This window comes from Cupressus sempervirens, chromosome 1, assembly GCF_028749045.1.
Source record: "Cupressus sempervirens isolate cs-2001-9-10 chromosome 1, ASM2874904v1, whole genome shotgun sequence".
In the NCBI taxonomy this organism is placed as follows: Eukaryota; Viridiplantae; Streptophyta; class Pinopsida; order Cupressales; family Cupressaceae; genus Cupressus; species Cupressus sempervirens.
The window spans coordinates 499,780,718-499,798,971 of record NC_143118.1 but is presented as its reverse complement, the minus strand read 5'-3'; the positions used below and the strand labels follow the sequence as shown (position 1 = coordinate 499,798,971).

The window sequence follows — 18,254 nt, the reverse complement described above, 5'->3', positions numbered from 1 at the left end:
AACACCAAATTCTTTTCTAATTTAGATGTCAAACACTTTGCAAGCAAGCTTTGATACCAACGTAATAACCCCAACCGGTTATAACTTCGTCAAACACCAAATTCTTCTCTAATTCAGTTGTTTGACATTTCGTCAAACACTTTGCATGCAAGTTCTGATACCACTGTAATATCCCTTGTCGATTCCGACCTCAACTTGTTGATTTGTAGGTCAAGGAATATTGTTGAACACTTCCAATATGATCTCTATGCTTGCTGTTTCTGAGTTTTAGACTGATTGTGCTTGCTTGAAATGATATCAAAGGGAATCTAAAAGCCTGTAATTGATTACTACTATATCTAAGAAAGAACTGAATGCATATGCAATTCTCTTTTGGTTTTTGAAATGCATATAGATGAATTCTAAATGAAAAATGTGCACTTACAGCCAATTGGTATTTTGTCAAACACTTGGCATGCATACTATTATGTCAATCATGGAAGGTATAAATATGCACATTACATCAAATATATAGACCTACAACTTATCACTCCTTTAGTGAGATATTTTCTAATTCAATGTTTAACATAATATTCCAAAGCTCTTGGCCTTGCAACCCCAAAAAATTGAGTAGAAATGACATTATAAATCTAATAGAAAATGTGCATCTACAACTACTTATGACAACCACCTTTACAATTTCAAATGACCAATTTAAATGATGCAAATTGATTGTAGAACCTGATATACAAATCGCCCAATGAAGGAGATGAAATTGCAATCATAATCAAGCCAAGTACTGTAGCGCGGGTACTGTTCATGACATTGTAGTAGTTAGCAATAAATGTATTCTCCAATTTAAGCACAAATAGAACTCCAAAATGATGCTTTCCTGAAGGCCAAATTCAGTGGATATTTCACCACCTCAAATGGTTGCAACATTGAAGAATTGATGCTCTCCAATGGCTAACTGAAATTAGAAACCCTTAGTTTCTTCTCCCATGTTTATATCAAATGCAATTGACAATAATCGGATGCCTAAAAATGAAGCTCTCGCCTCTATTTATTCTTTTCCTTCACCCTTCTAGAAGGAAATAAAATATTATTTAATTGCAGTCTCTAGAAGCTTCCTTCTTTCCAATACAATAATTAGTTGTGCTTCTAGAAAATGCACTCTCTAGAAGCTTCCCTTTTTCCAATACAATAATTAGTTGTGCTTCTAGAAAATTAAATTAATTAAATATAAAGTCACCTTTAGCTTTATTTATTTATTGACTTTAATCTAATTTATTTCTCCTTAATTCTCCACTTAACCTTCGGAGAACGAAAAGCTAAGAACTCCATTGAGGATCTAAAAGATGGGGGACATTACACAAATATTGTTCAAAAAATTATGAAACTTTCCAAAAAGAATGAAAAGAAATGGCTAAAAAGAAACATAAAACAAATTTCGCGAAACTTGTTTTTTTCAAATCCAACACCTAGTGCGGTTTATCATTAATGGCTAACCCTCAAATTGGGTCTCTACTCTCAAAGCCCCTTATTGGGATCTTTTGTCATATAAACTCTAGTTTTGATTTATACATGATGGAAATTAGTAATATACTCGACAGATTATTAATGTGTGTTTTTGAAGAATATTTTAGAAAATTTGTGTTTTAAAATGTTCGATAAATTTGCTGAGTTGCTGATTTTGACATGAATTTTTTAATGCATCTCAAGGTTTTTTTGGGGGGAGGGGGCGGCCAAGTCATTGCCTAGTACAAGTTTTTGAACTATGATTTCAGCTATGTTTCTACTGATATGTAATTATTGATGAAACTCTTGACTATAAAAGAGCTTGTCTAGTTTCCATGGACAATATTGGTGACAATTATATCAATTATTTGTACATTTGTTGTGGCTACATATATTAGGTTAAAGCAATTTCTTTAATACATTTGGTAATTTTTATTTCCTAGTTTTGTTCATTGCAAGTGTACATAGTTTTGTGGGACAAATGGATATGGTGGTAATTAATTGAATCTTTAATTGTCACATGTATATGAACTCTTTTATATGCCCTTTTTGCAGCCCACTTAAGTATTTCTTTACAAAAAGGTTAACAAGAAATTGGGAAATAACTAGATATATTTTATTATTCTAGAAATGCAATTTGTGGAATTAAATTTTATGAATATTTATGGTTACTAGGTGACAACTTTCCAGCTATCCACACATCTAAATCTGCAGTGAGTTCTATGCAACCAGTAAATGTTCTACAATCAGGAGCACCTATAACAAGTAAGTTGTTAGAGATACAGAATCTTCTTTCATGGATGCAACATATACCAATATAATTTAGTCTGGGTATTATCAGGTATTCTCATAATGCTTATGACAGCTGAATAAGGTTTTTGTTTCTTATTTCTGTATTGATCTTCAGAAGTCTAATGCCAATCCCACAACTGTTTATAAGTTGAAATTAACCAGTGTGCAAATTTGAAGAGGCTAGTTTTCAATCACAATAGTTCATTTCTTACATAATTGAGCATCCATGTACAACTTCTCATTAAGGGTTGCTAACTCTTCGCATGATCTCTATCCTTTTCCTGCAAGAATACCAACTTAACTTATGCCTCATTACTTTCATGCACGGCATTTAGTGGTATCGATAATGATGTGTACAAGTCTCTTTACTATAATGATTCTAACCTTTCTCGTAGTGAGTATCCTATGGCAGGAACTTTGAAGTGGAAGTATATGACAATTGTTGTGTTAAACAATCTCTTTCTGCAAAAGGGACAAGGTAGTGAATTAGATTTGGTTGTGCCATGTGCTATGGAAGGTATCTTCTTCCAACCCAATTGTAAGAAACCAATTTTAGTGTGAAATGCATATACTTATTAATACACACTTGAGGCACATAGCTGATATGTATTACTTACTAGTGCTAATATTTCAATGGATTTGTATAATTATGATTTATGCCTAATGATCGACAATGGAGAGTGTTGGTGACCAAGGTCACCATGCAACTCAATTCACTCAGGTTTTCATAAGTATTGCATCAATTAAAACCTTGTTGGCCTATTACCCCAAGTTTTTGGACAAGGGTCGCAGGGTACAGGGAGCCACGTTCCAGGGACAAGGATGCGAGGGAGCCATTTACTGGGGACAGCTATTAAGAAAAGGAAAATTTAATTTGTTTTTAGAAAACTCCAAATATTTATACGACAGTGTTGATAGGGCAATCATCATATACATTATAGAACCTGAACGATAATACTAGAGTTGGGTGGATATGTTCATTTCATAAAAAAGTGATAAACAAATTAAGTTTTAAAAAAGATTTAATTGCATTAACTGATAATGTGAATATATATTATATAAAAATTACACTGCCCAAAGTTTACAAACTCAACTATAAATGAGAAAATAATAGAAATATGAAGTATGCAGCTCTCTGTAATCAGCATTTACTAAGACTGCATTGAAATTGTTGTTTCGAGTCACTGCCACTATGAGAGACTGCCTCTTCATAATCATAATGCATGGTTATAGACAAAGACATGCAATTACAATCTGGATTTACAAGCAGCTCTAAATTTGCAACAATAATTTTTTTTAGCACAAGGAAAACATTATTGGTGGATGATAAGTACACTTCCATTTAAATATGTTTATTTTCCTAGATAGATCTCATCTCTGTGTTTCTTCGTGTTTAGTATCAATCAATTTTCTGTGAAATTAGGTTTACAATTAAAATGGTTGTGTTCAACTCCTAGTTCTCTGTTCTTCCCCATAGAATCTTTAATAGCTACTCCAAAAAGGGCATGCGAGATAAAAACTTAAGTGTCTTAAACATAGATCTGTTTTGGTCTTGGTTTGCAGATCTATATTTATAGATGACATGATCAGTTAGTTCAATCTCCAAAGGAAATTCTATGATTATGTTGAATCAACAACAGACTTATATTCTCTCAGATTTCAAAATTTGGAATAGCGATTGAAATCTTAAAAATAGAAAAACTTAGATGCACAACAGCCTACAAGTTCGAATAGAGCATTAACTCTGCCAATATTCTGTGGAAGTTTAGTGGATTGAAAGTTAAAGTAAGCACCACTCTTCCACACAATTTTATGATAAACTTGATTTGATTTTATTCAAAATGAGTGTGATTTTTAGAATAATATTAGTTTTACTCTCATCTTAAGTTGTCAAATTAATCTCGTGAACTATGAAAATGTGATGCCCAATATATTTTTAGATGCATTTCTGGGTACATGGATCGCAATACAGAAAAGACCTTGAATCATTGTGACACATAGAGCCAGCTGCAATGCTGAGGCTTCCATGCTATTGCTGTACAAAGGGATGTGAGAATAACATTCACCATCACATTTTTTCCATTTGTTGTGTTTTTTCGAAAAGAATTACGTTTTTCTCATCTGGGTCGTAGGGGATGGCTATTTGTGTAATGCCCTACCCAAAAATCCTTGAAAGCAAGGATAAATCATAGACTAACATGCTTTGTTTTTGTTAAATAAAGGTATAATGCATTCATACAACATGCTAGACTTTCATAACAATCCAAAGATTCTCAAGCCTTCAATTACATTCATACATTTCAATTTCCACCTACATGATTAGCATGCATGGTTCATTCCAAATACTACTGTTACTAAATTTCTACACATCCTGAAATTTAGTTCTGATTGCAAGGTTTCATAAAATTACATAGGCATTTTACATCTTGATTCAGTTTATGCATATTGAGATCATGTTCATTATGTGCCAAAAGAATAGATAACGTCTTTGTATTATTCATCATAACAATACAATTGATATTTACAGTCATGAAATAATGAAATGATACAAAGCTGAAAGCAAAATGTCTCTCACACAATTGACTGTGAGAGTAGCCTACTAATACTGATGCTTCTTATCTATGCAAATGCCAAGACATGAAAGGAAAAGCAAACAAAGATGTAGAGAGTCAAGGGGAACCAACCATTGCCTGATGTAAAACTTGGTTATCTTCTTCTTTTAATCCAGATATCTTGCCGCTACATTGAATTGATTCATCAGTTGTGTTTTGCAAGCATGTAGAATGGGTTAGATTTTAAGAAAAATCTAAGCAATGGAGGTAACCTCATCTCATATATTATCATCTAGTTTACTATCATATCATTACACTTGCATAGAAAGGAAAATGAAATATATCAGTTATTGCATTATGCCCGAGTACAAAGAATTAAATAGAGCTTTAGGTCCATGAATGCATTACTGAATGACAGCAGCAACATGTTCATGCTGAAATAACAAAAACAATGAACTATTGTTAATAGCATGATATTGCCTTATAAATGATATATGTGCTGTTTTATTGCAATATTAGTCAAACAGAAAGGGAGGCACTATCATAGGCCAATCAAATCAATTGGAGCACACAAACAATAACATATTGTAATCACCTAAAAATGGTCATCTAGACTATTAGCCCTCTTCTCAACATTTTGGCTAAATTAATTTAATTATTTACCTAGACCAAATTGCTAATAATCAATTTATTTGATTATAACCTATAGTTTGACTATGCTATCCTAAGTTCATTATTTGATTAAAAGAACATGTCCCCTTTTAATTAAATAAAAGACCCCATTCTTCTAACCCACTTAAAGTGCACACATAAAGTCCTTTTTTTATTTTGCAATTAAAAGAAAAAGCTTTGTGACTTTTTTCTTATATAACAAGTCAACTTATATTCTATTGGTTGACTTGTGTGTGCACATGGATCACTCCTCTTTTCAAATTCCACCGTTTATCATCCACCATCTTCATCTTGATCTCTACTGTCCTATGACTTTAAAAGGGAGAGCTTTCCCCCTCAAAGGATCCATCCTCATTCGAATATTGTTATGCTGCAAGTTTTCCGACAGAACTTTGTGGAGAACTTCTCACTTCTTGTCTACATTCTCTCATTCCATCATACTAGCATAAGATCATATGGCATTCTTAGCATAGTTGCATGTTAGTTTATCTTTTATTTTTGCAATAATCTCACATAGCTTACCAATTGGTTTTGTAACACTCTCATTCATGCTTAGAATAGTTGCACTTTGCATATTCATTCTAGTGTAGTCTTCATATTTGCATTTGTATCCTTGAGGGATTCATTGTAGACACTTGCATTTTTGCTCATGTCTCAAAGAACCTCCCGTTGCATGGTTTACTAGCAAGAAGCGTATCTCTAAGGCTCGACAGAGAGCCTTCAAACTTGAAACATACCTTTTTGCACTTCGTGGATAGGGAGCTCTAAGCTGGCATCCAAGCATTCCAAACTCATGGAATCGTTTGGATAGAAGGGTTTAGAGTGGGACACTTTCAAGTGTACATTTTTAGCGCCCACCGTGGGGCAGAACATCAGGTTTTGTCCTTTGCATTCTCATTTTATTGCATTTTTCGCTCATTGTCTGTACTTTTTTTTTTACAATCGCAGTTCTGGGCGACATTTTCCAGTTTCGTACGATAGTTCACAGTACTGTTGTGCGATACTTTTTGTGGAAATAGTGTTGCACTAGTATACTGAAAACTGTCACCTTGTTATAGTAAACTCTGTCGCCTGGTTGAAGGTAATATATCGCATAAAGATATTCTGTCGTCTAGTAAGCTAAGAAGTGTCGTATGACAGTTTTCTAGCAAAAAAACCATCGCCTGACAGAGAGTTGCTTGTTGTTTGAGGTGTTCGGGTCAATTTTTAAGGGTTGTTGGTTGGTTTCTGGTTTTTACAGGCTCTTAAACTATTTTACAGAGGTCTACTTGCAAATTTTCCTTTTGTTTTTAAAGCTAACCTGTGGTGCTAACGGTTGTGGTTGCAAGTTGCCATGTTGAAAACTTGAAACATTGCCTAAAAGACTGCATGTCAAAGCTTCAAATGCACAAGGGCTACTAACCATTGTTTGCAGGGCTACCCAACGCATAAAAACCCCAAATTGTTTGTTTACTTTTATTCAATGTGTGGCTTATAGTAGTTGTTTATCTTTCATAGGCATATTAAAAATTGCAATTGGGGTCCTTTGGCAATAGGAGAGTATGCTCTTCACCCTTGTGGTGAATAAAAAATTCGGACTTGTCTTTGGATTTTTGAAAACAAGGGGTAATTGAGACTTCTTGGCGTGCTTGGGGGAAACAATCGAGATAGGAGAATATGCTCTTCACCCTTGTGGTGAATCAGAAATTCGAACTCTTGAGAGTAGATTCATTTTGTGATAGTTAGGATCCTTTAGCGGGCCTGCTCTCGGACAACTTGAGAGGAACGACCCAAGTGGGGACAAGCAAATTACCTGGCTCTTCCAACCCACTATAAACTCAAGGCTACCAAGGACACAAAACCTTGCTAGACGTAGTGTTTTTCTTTGCCTAGTGTGATCGCTTATGGGATTTCGACCATAGGGAGATCACTAGGAAAAAATGCTTTAGGTACTCTTGTGGTCGCGAGATCGGTTACTCATCGCAAGGTGAGGTGTCCCGTAATTGGGAGCAAGAGGAACAATATGAACACCCTTTTTAGCCGCTCAACTTCTTGGTGCAAGGATCGATCCTAGTGGACTACTCGGATCACCCCAAGATTTTACACTCACCATATGTGTTCCCTTAGTTGTGCTTATGGCACTTCTATGACAAATCCTATATCTCTTGAGGGTAACCACTTGGTGTGAGGCGAAGGAGCATCAAGTGTGGGCCAAGTTGTTGAGTAATGAACCATGACCTTAAGGTAGATTGCTTGGTTACTGTTTTCGGATGTGTTGACCCGTCAGTTACTCATCGCAAGATGAGGTGTCCCGTAATTGGGAGCAAGAGGAACACTATGAACGGAAGCCCTATCTAAACACCTTAAGTTAGTAACTACCCTTTTTAGCCGCTCAACTTCTTGGTGCAAGGATCGATCCTAGTGGACTACCTGGATCACCCCAAGATTTTATACTCACCATATGTGTTCCCTTAGTTGTGCTTATGGCACTTCTATGACAAAGCCAATATCTATTGTGGGTAACCACTTGGTGTGAGGCGAAGGAGCATCAAGCGTGGGCCAAGTTGTTGAGTAATGAACCATGACCTTAAGGTAGATTGCTTGGTTACTGTTTTTGGATGTGTTGACCCGTGTTAACATTCTCGCAACATAAACATTTCGGTAATATTGGTAGGAAGGCTGTTTTGATATCACAAGTGCGTGTTGACAAGGTTGTTGTTACCCTTGATCAACTGTTTGAAGACATGTCAAAACACTTACTGTTTGCAAACCTTGCTGATAACTGACATGAACTGAAACATACATTGTCTGATTTGAAAAAACCGCCTGACTATCGAGATTAAAACACAAAATTTGGAGTCAAAATTGGTCTTTTGTACACACAAACTGGCACTTTATCATTTGGTCTCTAAAGAAATATCGTACGATAGAATTTTTCCAAAATTGTATAGCCCTGATGTTGTTAGTTATATTGCCTTTGTATACTGTGTTCTATCGCACCAACTTGTGCGAACTGTCGCCTTCAAGAAAAGTGTCGCCTTGATGTTTCAAACTGTATCGTACGACATTTTATGCTGTCCTACTATCGCCTGGTCTCTGAGAAAGTGTCGCCTAGAACTATTTGATGCCAAAACAGGGTCTGTGTTTTGATTTTCTGATCTAGGGTCTTGTCACTTCCATCTCCTAAGTCCTGGTCATACATCTGTATGTTAGGAAGCTGTCCTAAGTCGAAAAGATGAGTTTAGTCCGTCGAATGTAAGTCTTCAAACATTCTTGATGAATCACTTGTCAAATCCGGTTACCTCTACTCTAGCTATTCGCTATTGAGCTTCTTGCTCGCCTGCTCGGCTCGAGTCACCAGTGTTGTAAATTCTTGAGTGTTGTTTGACAAGCCATCTGATATACTTTGATAAGTGACTAATCTTGGTTGTGATAGCTTCAAATCCGACATACTTCTCTCATCCTATTAAGCAAAGACAAATCCTTACATGCCGGTCACAACCAGACATCAAGGTGGTGACGGTAATCATACCCCTTTCGTTTTCAGGCAATTGGAGACACCACCTAAGCGTCCTTGCAAACAACTTTGTGTGGAAGATCCCGAGTCTACCCAAACACAAACAGCTAACATTAGGCATAATCCGCTTTATAGTTTTGAAAATCCATTCGGTACACCCTCTAAGACATCCAAGGGTACAAGTGGTATAGTCACTCTGGTGTACCCTGATGAAATTAAACGTCGCTTAGAGGAACAAGCACGTGAAACCCAAAAGACTTTGGAGGCTATATACGCTATGGAAAGAGAAAACCAACAAGTCGACACTGACAATCAGGCATACTATGAAGGACATAAAAGAACTTGTCCTCGAAATCCTTTTGAGAACAATGATGGCAATCACACGCCACCAAGGACTCCTAGAGTTGCCGCTGGCGCATGTCCTTCACCACCTAAACTATCCCATCATGATAGTGATGAAGAAGTAACTAACGAAGATGTGATCAAATTTCAACAAGATGGCTTCGCCCAAAAACTAATGCTTAGAGCTTTAGAGGAAAATGGAGACCAATACTTCCGATACATGGCAGCTAGGAGATGGAAACTCCTTCAAGGTTTTGATGTTGAGCATATAATTCCAAAACGAACTGAGGCTGAAATCTTAAGGGAAGAAATACAGGAACTAAGGAAACAATTTGCACAACTGCAAACTTCAAAAGAGCCACCTAAGACATCATTTGTTGAATCAATTTGTGCTCTTCCATTTGATAGGAGTCTTTACATGCTACCATTTCCTAAAGATATAGAGGTTCCTAAATATGACAAATACGATGGAAATGGTGATCCTCACAATCATGTGAGACATTTTTATGCTCTTAGCATGGATTTTATGCATGAAGACACCTTTCTTATGAGGTTATTTCCTAGGAGTCTAAGAGGACAAGCTATGGAATGGTTTACAAAATTGAGTCCTCTTAAAACATTTGACGAACTTGCACAACGCTTTATCCAGCAATATTCATACAACATTCAACATCCTGTGACTGTGCTAGACTTATGCAACATCAAACAAAAACCGGGAGAACCTTTTGCAATGTACCTTCAACGATGGAGATCTTTATACTCTCGGTATCCTCGGCAAGTGCCTGAGGCTGAAAAATTTGACATTTTTGTCAATACGCTTGTACCCGAGTTATACTTTGATCTACGAAAATAGTTATTCACATCCTTCAATGCCATGGTGGAGAGTGCATATCGCATTGAGGATGTTGCTATCAAAAGAGGTGACATTGTTATAAACAAAGACAAAAGTAACAATGGGAATGGTAAAGACAAAGGAAAACCTTGGAATAAGAACAAGTATGTTGTCAATGACGGAGTAGTAGAACCTTTCTAGTGTCATCTATGTTGTGAAACAACAAGAAAGTTCGAAACCACAAACATTTGACAAGAGCTCTAAGTTTACCAAGAAATGACGTGTTTACACGCCTATGGTTGAGCCTTATGAGGTGGTTCTGAAAACTTTGATTGCAAACAAACTGGTTACTTTACCGGACAACTCTCGTCCTTATGATCCACCTGTCAAACCTCCATGGTGGAGAGAAGACCATACTTGCAGTTATCACCGAAGCAAGGGTCATAACACTGAAAACTGTTTTAATCTCAAAGATGTAATTCAAGATCTCATTGAGGAAGGAAAAGTTGTCACAAATGGCCTCATTAAAAATGCTGACCACAAAGCTTTTAAACAACCCTTGCCAGAATATGAGAAGGGTGAAACCTCAAAAGCTGTAAAAAAGAATCATGATGCCAAAATCAGTTATGCTTATGCTAACACTGATAATGTTATAGGCATGCTTGAGCCCGTTTAATACATATGTATGGCAAGCTCCAACAATGACAACTAGCCAAATTATGACGCTGAAGATGAACGACCAAAAGTGGTCTTAAGGACACGATCCAATCCTCAAGACCATATTGATACTAGACCCAAGGTGGTACTCCGAGTGGCTGAGTCTTCATCTTCTCAGAGTGAACCACTTAATGCTGTTACTAGGGGGCAATCTAAAGTTGTCCTAAAAGTTGCTCATGACCCTAAAAATGCTTCATCATCTAAGCAATTGATTACTTCCAAGATCTACAACTATGATCTTGTTAGCCAACTACAATGCACACAAGCACAAATCTCCATTTTCGAATTGCTAGAGTTAGCTCCTTTGCACAAGGATATCCTTGAGAAAGCTTTACGTTCTGCCAACGTTTCCACAGATATTGATGCAGAACGATTCCAAGCTATGGTGAACCACATCTCGCCTCACTATCTCACCTTTTTTGAAGAAGATGATCGAGCTCTCAGTCATCCCCATAACCTTGTTCTCCACATCGAAGTTCAAATCTTCCATACTCGCATCCGCCAAGTCATGATAGACAATGGTGCAGGGTTAAATATTATCTCATTCAATGTGATACAACAGTTGGGCATGTCAGAATTTGCCATTGACCCTAGGTGAAAGATCACCATAAAAGCCTATGATGAGGTTGAACGCCCTTCTAAGGGTTTAATTGTGCTACCAATTCGAGTTGGTCTAGTGGAAAAAGATGTTGTCTTCTAGGTCCTAGATAAACCTCTCGCATATAACTTGTTGTTGGGACGACCGTGAATTCACGACATGCAAGCGGTGCCCTCTACGTACCATCAGTACATCAAGTTCCTATTCAATGGTACTGAGATAGTTGTCCCTGGTGACAACTCGATGTCCATCAACACATTGTCCGCTACTGAAACGCTAGTCCCACACAACCGCTCTTTTCATGAGCCAGCACCATCTTTCACAGAGTGTGAACAAAAACTAAAAATGATGAGCCTTGGTATGAGCGAGTACACTTTGGACTCTATTGCTGCCTTACCAGTTTCCCCTCGGTCCTATGGGAAACCAACTACCGCAAAGAAGCCTTCCGCTTCTGCTATGACACTTTTTGGCACTTTTGTGCAATCATCGATACCTCTAGAAGTAGAAAAGGAAGAACAAGCCATTAAGGACTGGATCTACAGAGAAGAGGAAGACGAGGAAGTTATAGTGACTACACCTATTTCTCCTAAAAGATATGGAAAAGGCTATAAATTTCTGACAAAAACGGGCTATCAGGGCCATGGGTCCTTAACTGGTCGTAAAAATGCTCTAGTTGAACCTTTAAGTCACACTCAAGGTTGTGATACTTGAGACACTGCTAGTCTAGGCTTTGGGCTAGACAATGATATACCAACATGTGATCGAAGATTGCTCACGTCTAGCGAATCGGAGAGTGATGACCCTCCCATAATTGCTACCACTTCACAAGACGAAGACTTTGTCCCTCTCACTTCCCTCCTTTGGGGAGACGAAATATTGACTACTAATAATAATGAGGAAGCTTTTACCTCCCAACAACAGGAACAAGAAGAATCTACTCCTAAGGACATGAATAGAGGACGAATTAGACAGAATATTGCTCGTCTCAAAGCTAGAGATCAGAGTACAGATTCTCATGAGTATGAGTGGGAAAGTCTCTTGAATGCATCTTGTGAGCTAGGGGTGGATGTAATTCATGCCTATACAACCCAACCAAATGTAGTCGAACGGTCTAATATAGGGTCGGATGAGTTTGACTCACAACATGTCTCAATGGATCACACTAGTCCCTCTAGGTCTAATTTTGAGCTGGACTCCTTTGCGACATTCTCTATAGGCTTGACTTCATAAGTCACCAGAGACTCCTTCTGTATCAATCACATTGAAATTTCTGCCTCACTCTCGCTAATTCACCCGGATCTCATAGATTGGTCTCTCCAAAATCAAATCCCTGAAATACGGTCTTTCTAAAACGACTATGAGATCACTTGTTACCTGAATGCCATTGAACCTGTCACTTCTTCCACCAGCGAACCCGCGGTTAACATGACGGAACCAGATATCAAGTACCTCAGTCAAAAAATTAAAAGAAAAAATAAGCGGTCAGATGGCGAAAACCACATTGTGGCAGTGTTTGATCCTCAAAAAAATAAAAATAAAGGTGTATCTAATGGTGAAAACCTCCCTGAGGCACCTGTGGATGAGGTACTTGGTAGTCTGCTAAGCTATTTCCAGGATAGATCTTCAGTTCTCATTGAACCTACGCAGCCTATCAACTTGGGTACAAAAGAATGTCCTAAGATTATTCATGTAGCTCAGTCCTTGTCAAACGAAGAAAAGACACAGTTTGCTCAATTCTTTCAAGACAAGAAGGTCAACTTCGCATGGACATACTTTGATATGCCAGGGCTTGATATAGATCTCATCATGCATAACTTATCAATCTCACCAGATGTCAAGCCTGTCAAACAGAAGTTGAGAAAAATGCATCCACATGTGGCCCTACTGGTCAAGGCAGAGTTGGAAAAACTCTTAAGTGCAAACTTCATTAGGGCCATTGATTATGCAGAGTGGATTTCCAACATTGTACCTGTCTCTAAGCATGACAAATCCATACGAGTTTGTATTGATTTCAGAGATCTCAACAAAGCATGCCCCAAGGATGACTTTCCACTACCAAACATCGATATGATAGTGGACATGACTGCGGGTTATGAGATGTACTTGCTCATGGATGGATTTTTTGGGTATCACCAAATCAAGATAGCTCCAGCAGACCAAGAAAAGACAGCTTTTACATGTGCATGGGGTACCTTTTGCTGGAATGTGCCTTTTGGGCTTAAAAATGCTGGTGCTACATATCAAAGAGCAATGACAACCATCTTTCATGATATGATGCATAAAAACATGGAAGACTATGTTGATGACACACTGGCTAAATCTAAAAAACGAGACACACATCTCAGAGACCTTAGTCTGATATTGGACCGTATGGAACAATTTCATCTTAGGCTAAATCCAAAAAAATGTGCCTTTGGTGTCACTTTTGGGAAATTGCTAAGGTATATCATTTCAGCAAAAGGCATTGAGGTTGATCTTGAAAAAGTCCAAGCTATCATGGATATGCCTCCACCAAAGAATATCAGTCAGCTTAGAAGTCTGCAAGGACGTCTACAATCCATAAGAAGATTTATCTCTCAATTGGCTGATAAGGCTCAAGCTTTCAATAAAAATCTACATAAAGGATCTACCCATATTTGGAATAGTGACTATCAATAGAGTTTAGATTAAATCAAAGGCTACTTGGCAAAACCTCCAGTTTTGATGCCACCCATTTTGGGAAAACCTTTGATTCTGTATATTTCAGGTATGAATTCTTCTCTAGGAGCACTCGTAGGCCAAAGTGATGAGAGGGGTAAAGAAAGAGCCATATACTATATCAGTCGAACTTTGGTAGCTTATGAAATAAACTATACAAGTATAGAGAAGGCATGCCTGCTGTAGTATTTGCCTCTCAAAAGCTCTGACATTATATGTTGGCGCGTACAGTTCACTTGATTGCTAAGATAGATCCTTTGAAATATTTGTTAAGTAAAGCCACACTTACTGGTCGTCTTGCTGAATGGATTATGATTCTTTATGAATTTGACATTTAGTATGTCGAACATAAGGCAATCAAAGGACAGGCCATAGCTGACCAGTTGGCTGACTTTCCACTCGAAGATACAACAACTATGGAAATTGAGTTTCCAGATGCCTCAATCATGTATATTACTAAGAGGACATGGAAGATGTTTTTTGATGGGTCTCATACTCAGAATGGAGCCGGAGCGAGTGTTTTGTTTGTTTCCCCTCACAGTTATATGATCCCAAAGTCCTACAAACTCCTGTTCCCATGTACAAACAACATTGCAGAATATGAGACACTCACAAATGGAATCAAAATGGCTCTTGAATGGAGAATAATTGAATTGCATATCTATGGAGACTCTCAACTTGTTATAAACCAAGTGAACAATAACTATCAAACAAAAGATGACAAGTTGATCCCTTATAAGAAGTTGATAGATGCTCTAAGGAAGTATTTCACTTTTGTGACGTTCCAGCAAATTCCTAGAGCAGAAAACAAGGTTGCCGATGCTATGGCCACTCTAGCATCTATCCTTCAACTACAAGAACATGAATCGCGATTTGAGTTCCTGGTGGAAGAACTACGTCATCCAGCCTATGATTCTTCAGACAACCAAGTGATCTGCACTGTTGTAGGCTACGATTCCTCCCGCTACGCGGCTATCTTCTCTTACCTGCATGATCAAGTTATTCTCGAAACCCTCACGCACAACCAAAAATGCCAACTCCTCCGCAACGCTTCACATTACTCCTTGGTCTCTGGCGACTTGTATAGGAGGGGTCTAGATGGAACATTGCTTAGGTGTTTAGAGCTAGAAGAGTCTGAAAAAGCACTTGCCGAAGTCCAAGATGGCATTTGTGGGGCACATTCTAATGGCCTTGCACTTGCTCGAAAACTGCTTAGGACGGGTTATTATTGGCCCACCATGTAAGCTGATGCTGTGCGCTATGCGAAGTCCTGTCAGAAATGTCAGCTCCATGGCAACTTGATACATGCTCCCGGGCGAGAGTTAATCCCTTCTGTGACATATTGGCCATTTCAACAACGGGCCTTTGACTTGGTAGGAAAGATTCATCCAAGCTCATCCAGCGGTCATAAATTCATCATCACAGCAACGGAGTATTTCACTAAATGGGTTGAAGCTGTACCATTATCTGCTGCTACAGGCAAACATGTTGCCCTGTTTATACTGAATCACATCATTTGCCGATATGGTATCCCATCCTCTATTGTTACGGATAATGGAGGGCAGTTCAAGAATAAGGACTTAAAGCAGCTATGCAAAAAGTTTCGACTTAAGCAACACTGGTCCTCTATTTACTATCCTCAAGGGAATGGTCAAACAGAGGCTTCCAATAAAACATTGCTGAAAATCTTACATCGCATAGTTCACAAGTCTGGGAGAGATTGGCACCTACAGATAAATCCAGCACTTTGGGCCTACAAAACTACCATTTGTACTCCTACAAGTGCCACACCCTTTTCTCTAGTCTATGGCTCTGAGGCTGTCCTCCCATTAGAAGTTCGAGATCCCCTCCTTGCGAGTCTCCTTACATGGGTTGATAACTAATGAGTACCATAGAGCTATGCGAGTACAGGAATTAGAAACTCTTGATGAATGCCGCAAAGCCGCTTTTGATCACATGAGAGCTTATCAGAAGCGCATGTCTACTCAATATAACAAGAAAGTTCACCCTCGTGAGTTTCAAGTAGGTGAACTCGTGCTTAGAGAGAATCCAAAAAATCAGCAACATCGAGAGCAAAAAGGAAAATTTGAACCTAACTGGCTAGGTCCTTACATTATCATAGCAGCATTCAGGTCTGGTGCTTATCAGTTGTCTACTCCTGAAGGGGAAGAGCTTGCAGAGCCTATCAACATCCTACATTTGAAGAAGTTCTATGCTTAGAGGCTTGCTGCTCAGTTATCTTGTATATATCTATGATCCTGAAAAAATACTAAAAATAAGAAAATGTCCTGAAAAAAGATCATCTTAGTGAAAACCTAGCAATAGGCGCTTTGATGTATCACCAAAAAATTGAAAAAATTGAAAAGTACAAAAAAATTGAAAAAAGTCCTGAAAAAAAAAAAATCTGTCAAGTGGTGAAAACTTGGAAACAGGCACTACTTGAAACCCTTGCACCTATGTCTATCAATCTCAATCACCTACTTCGCTACACATTCCCTAGCTTGGGATTGTTTTTTTGTCCTCGTCTTGGGGGCACAACTGCTTAGCCTATTTTGAGGTATCCTTGTGCATTAGGGTTTCTTTGACAACTTACAAACCAATGTTTCTCAACACTAGCCCCCAACTTGACATCAAGTGTTTCTCAACACTTCTCACAGAGTTTACCTACGGTCTTCGATGTCACGATATTTCTCACTATCAGGATCAAGTCTTGAAGAAATGGCCAAGTGACTTACACACACGCACTTAAACACTTAAACGACTGAGCTATGCTGATCTTTATCTACTTTGTGTGCTGTCTATGATGATTTCTTTACTATATGTTCCATCCCTAGTAGTCTTTCAAAGATGTCATTGACTAGAAGATTGGGGGCATGGGGCATGTTTTCTTGATTTCTGCTTGTGGGTATATTTTATTTGTCTATAGTGTTTTAAGCATTCATGCTTGTCCTATTTGACACTTTGACTTATAAAAGTATCATCCTTGATTGTTTTGGCAAGACTGCACTCGGGGGTTATCCTGGCGCTTATACAAGTGTAATCTTGCTAAATTAAACTTAGGGAATCTAATCGCATAGTTATCTTGACTTACATGTCTCTGATGCTTAGATTGGATTTCCACATACCTATCTGATATTGATCATATTCATATCCTCATAGTTATACTAGCGATGGTTGTATGATCTCATGATGTCCCTAATAAACGGTCAATGATGAAATTAAGAGTCTAAATGTTATGTGCTTCTTGCTGGTAAACCACTTTGCATATTAGCTTGCATCTTAGGTCCATTTTTTTTAGTCTAGTCTTGCATTCCTGCGTGTGGGGAGAGCTCTCTCTTCATCCTTTTGCGGACATTTCGGCTAACTGTTTCTTCTTTTCTTTCTTTATCTTTCATCTTCTTGAGCTTTCATTTCATCTCTATCTTGCTATCCTATCATCATAAGGGGTTAATCTAAACATCACATTCAATTTATCCAAGTGTCACATGTTTTTAGAAACATAAAGTCTGCATCATACACGTAAGAGCTAAAAACATTGCACATAAGAGAGATACATGAGCATAACTATCCAAGCCAACAAATACATGGGCAAGAAACAAAAACTAAAACGTCATGTTAAAACCAAAATGCTAAAACATCCATTTGAGATAAGTAAACAAAACTGCCAAATCAAAATCTAGTATCTCATATATATATCTCAATGTGTCACAGTACATATACAAAATGAGATCCAAAATCTGGATATTCGTCTCAAAAATACACGCTATACACTCAAAATGTCAAAACTATCAGCCTATGACTGACTGGCACCCTCTACAGCAGTAGGAGGTGGTGGCCCTGGTGGTGGAGCCTATCTGCTATCTAGCGGCTGTATTGCATCCTCTAATCTGCCCGCTCGCTCTGAGTAATCAGGAAGTTCCTGCCCTGGTGGCACCACCCTTATAGGCGGCATAATAATAAGCAGTGCGTGCACCATGTTGTGCTGCCTCTCGCCTGGCAGTGTCTCGCTCCCTCCGGAGCTCATCCACCCGTGCTCACTCATCTATCAACTGTTGGTCT

The 18,254-nt window shown here is 38.1% G+C and overlaps 1 protein-coding gene across 5 annotated transcripts in view; it reads left to right on the top strand.

The window, feature by feature from the left end:
- Positions 1-18,254, top strand: part of LOC149578426 (C2H2 and C2HC zinc fingers superfamily protein) — a 179,069-nt gene that overhangs the window by 137,143 nt on the left and 23,672 nt on the right. For 2 of the 5 annotated variants that reach the window (XM_089829054.1, XM_089829048.1), the window contains exons 3-4: positions 2,173-2,262; positions 2,702-2,806. In XM_089829054.1, coding sequence (XP_089685180.1) covers positions 2,173-2,262; positions 2,702-2,806 — 195 coding nt within the window. Of the gene's footprint in view, positions 1-2,172; positions 2,263-2,684; positions 2,807-18,254 lie in introns of all 5 variants that reach the window. The other 3 variants (XM_089829069.1, XM_089829060.1, XR_016364448.1) reach the window with 2 other exon arrangements.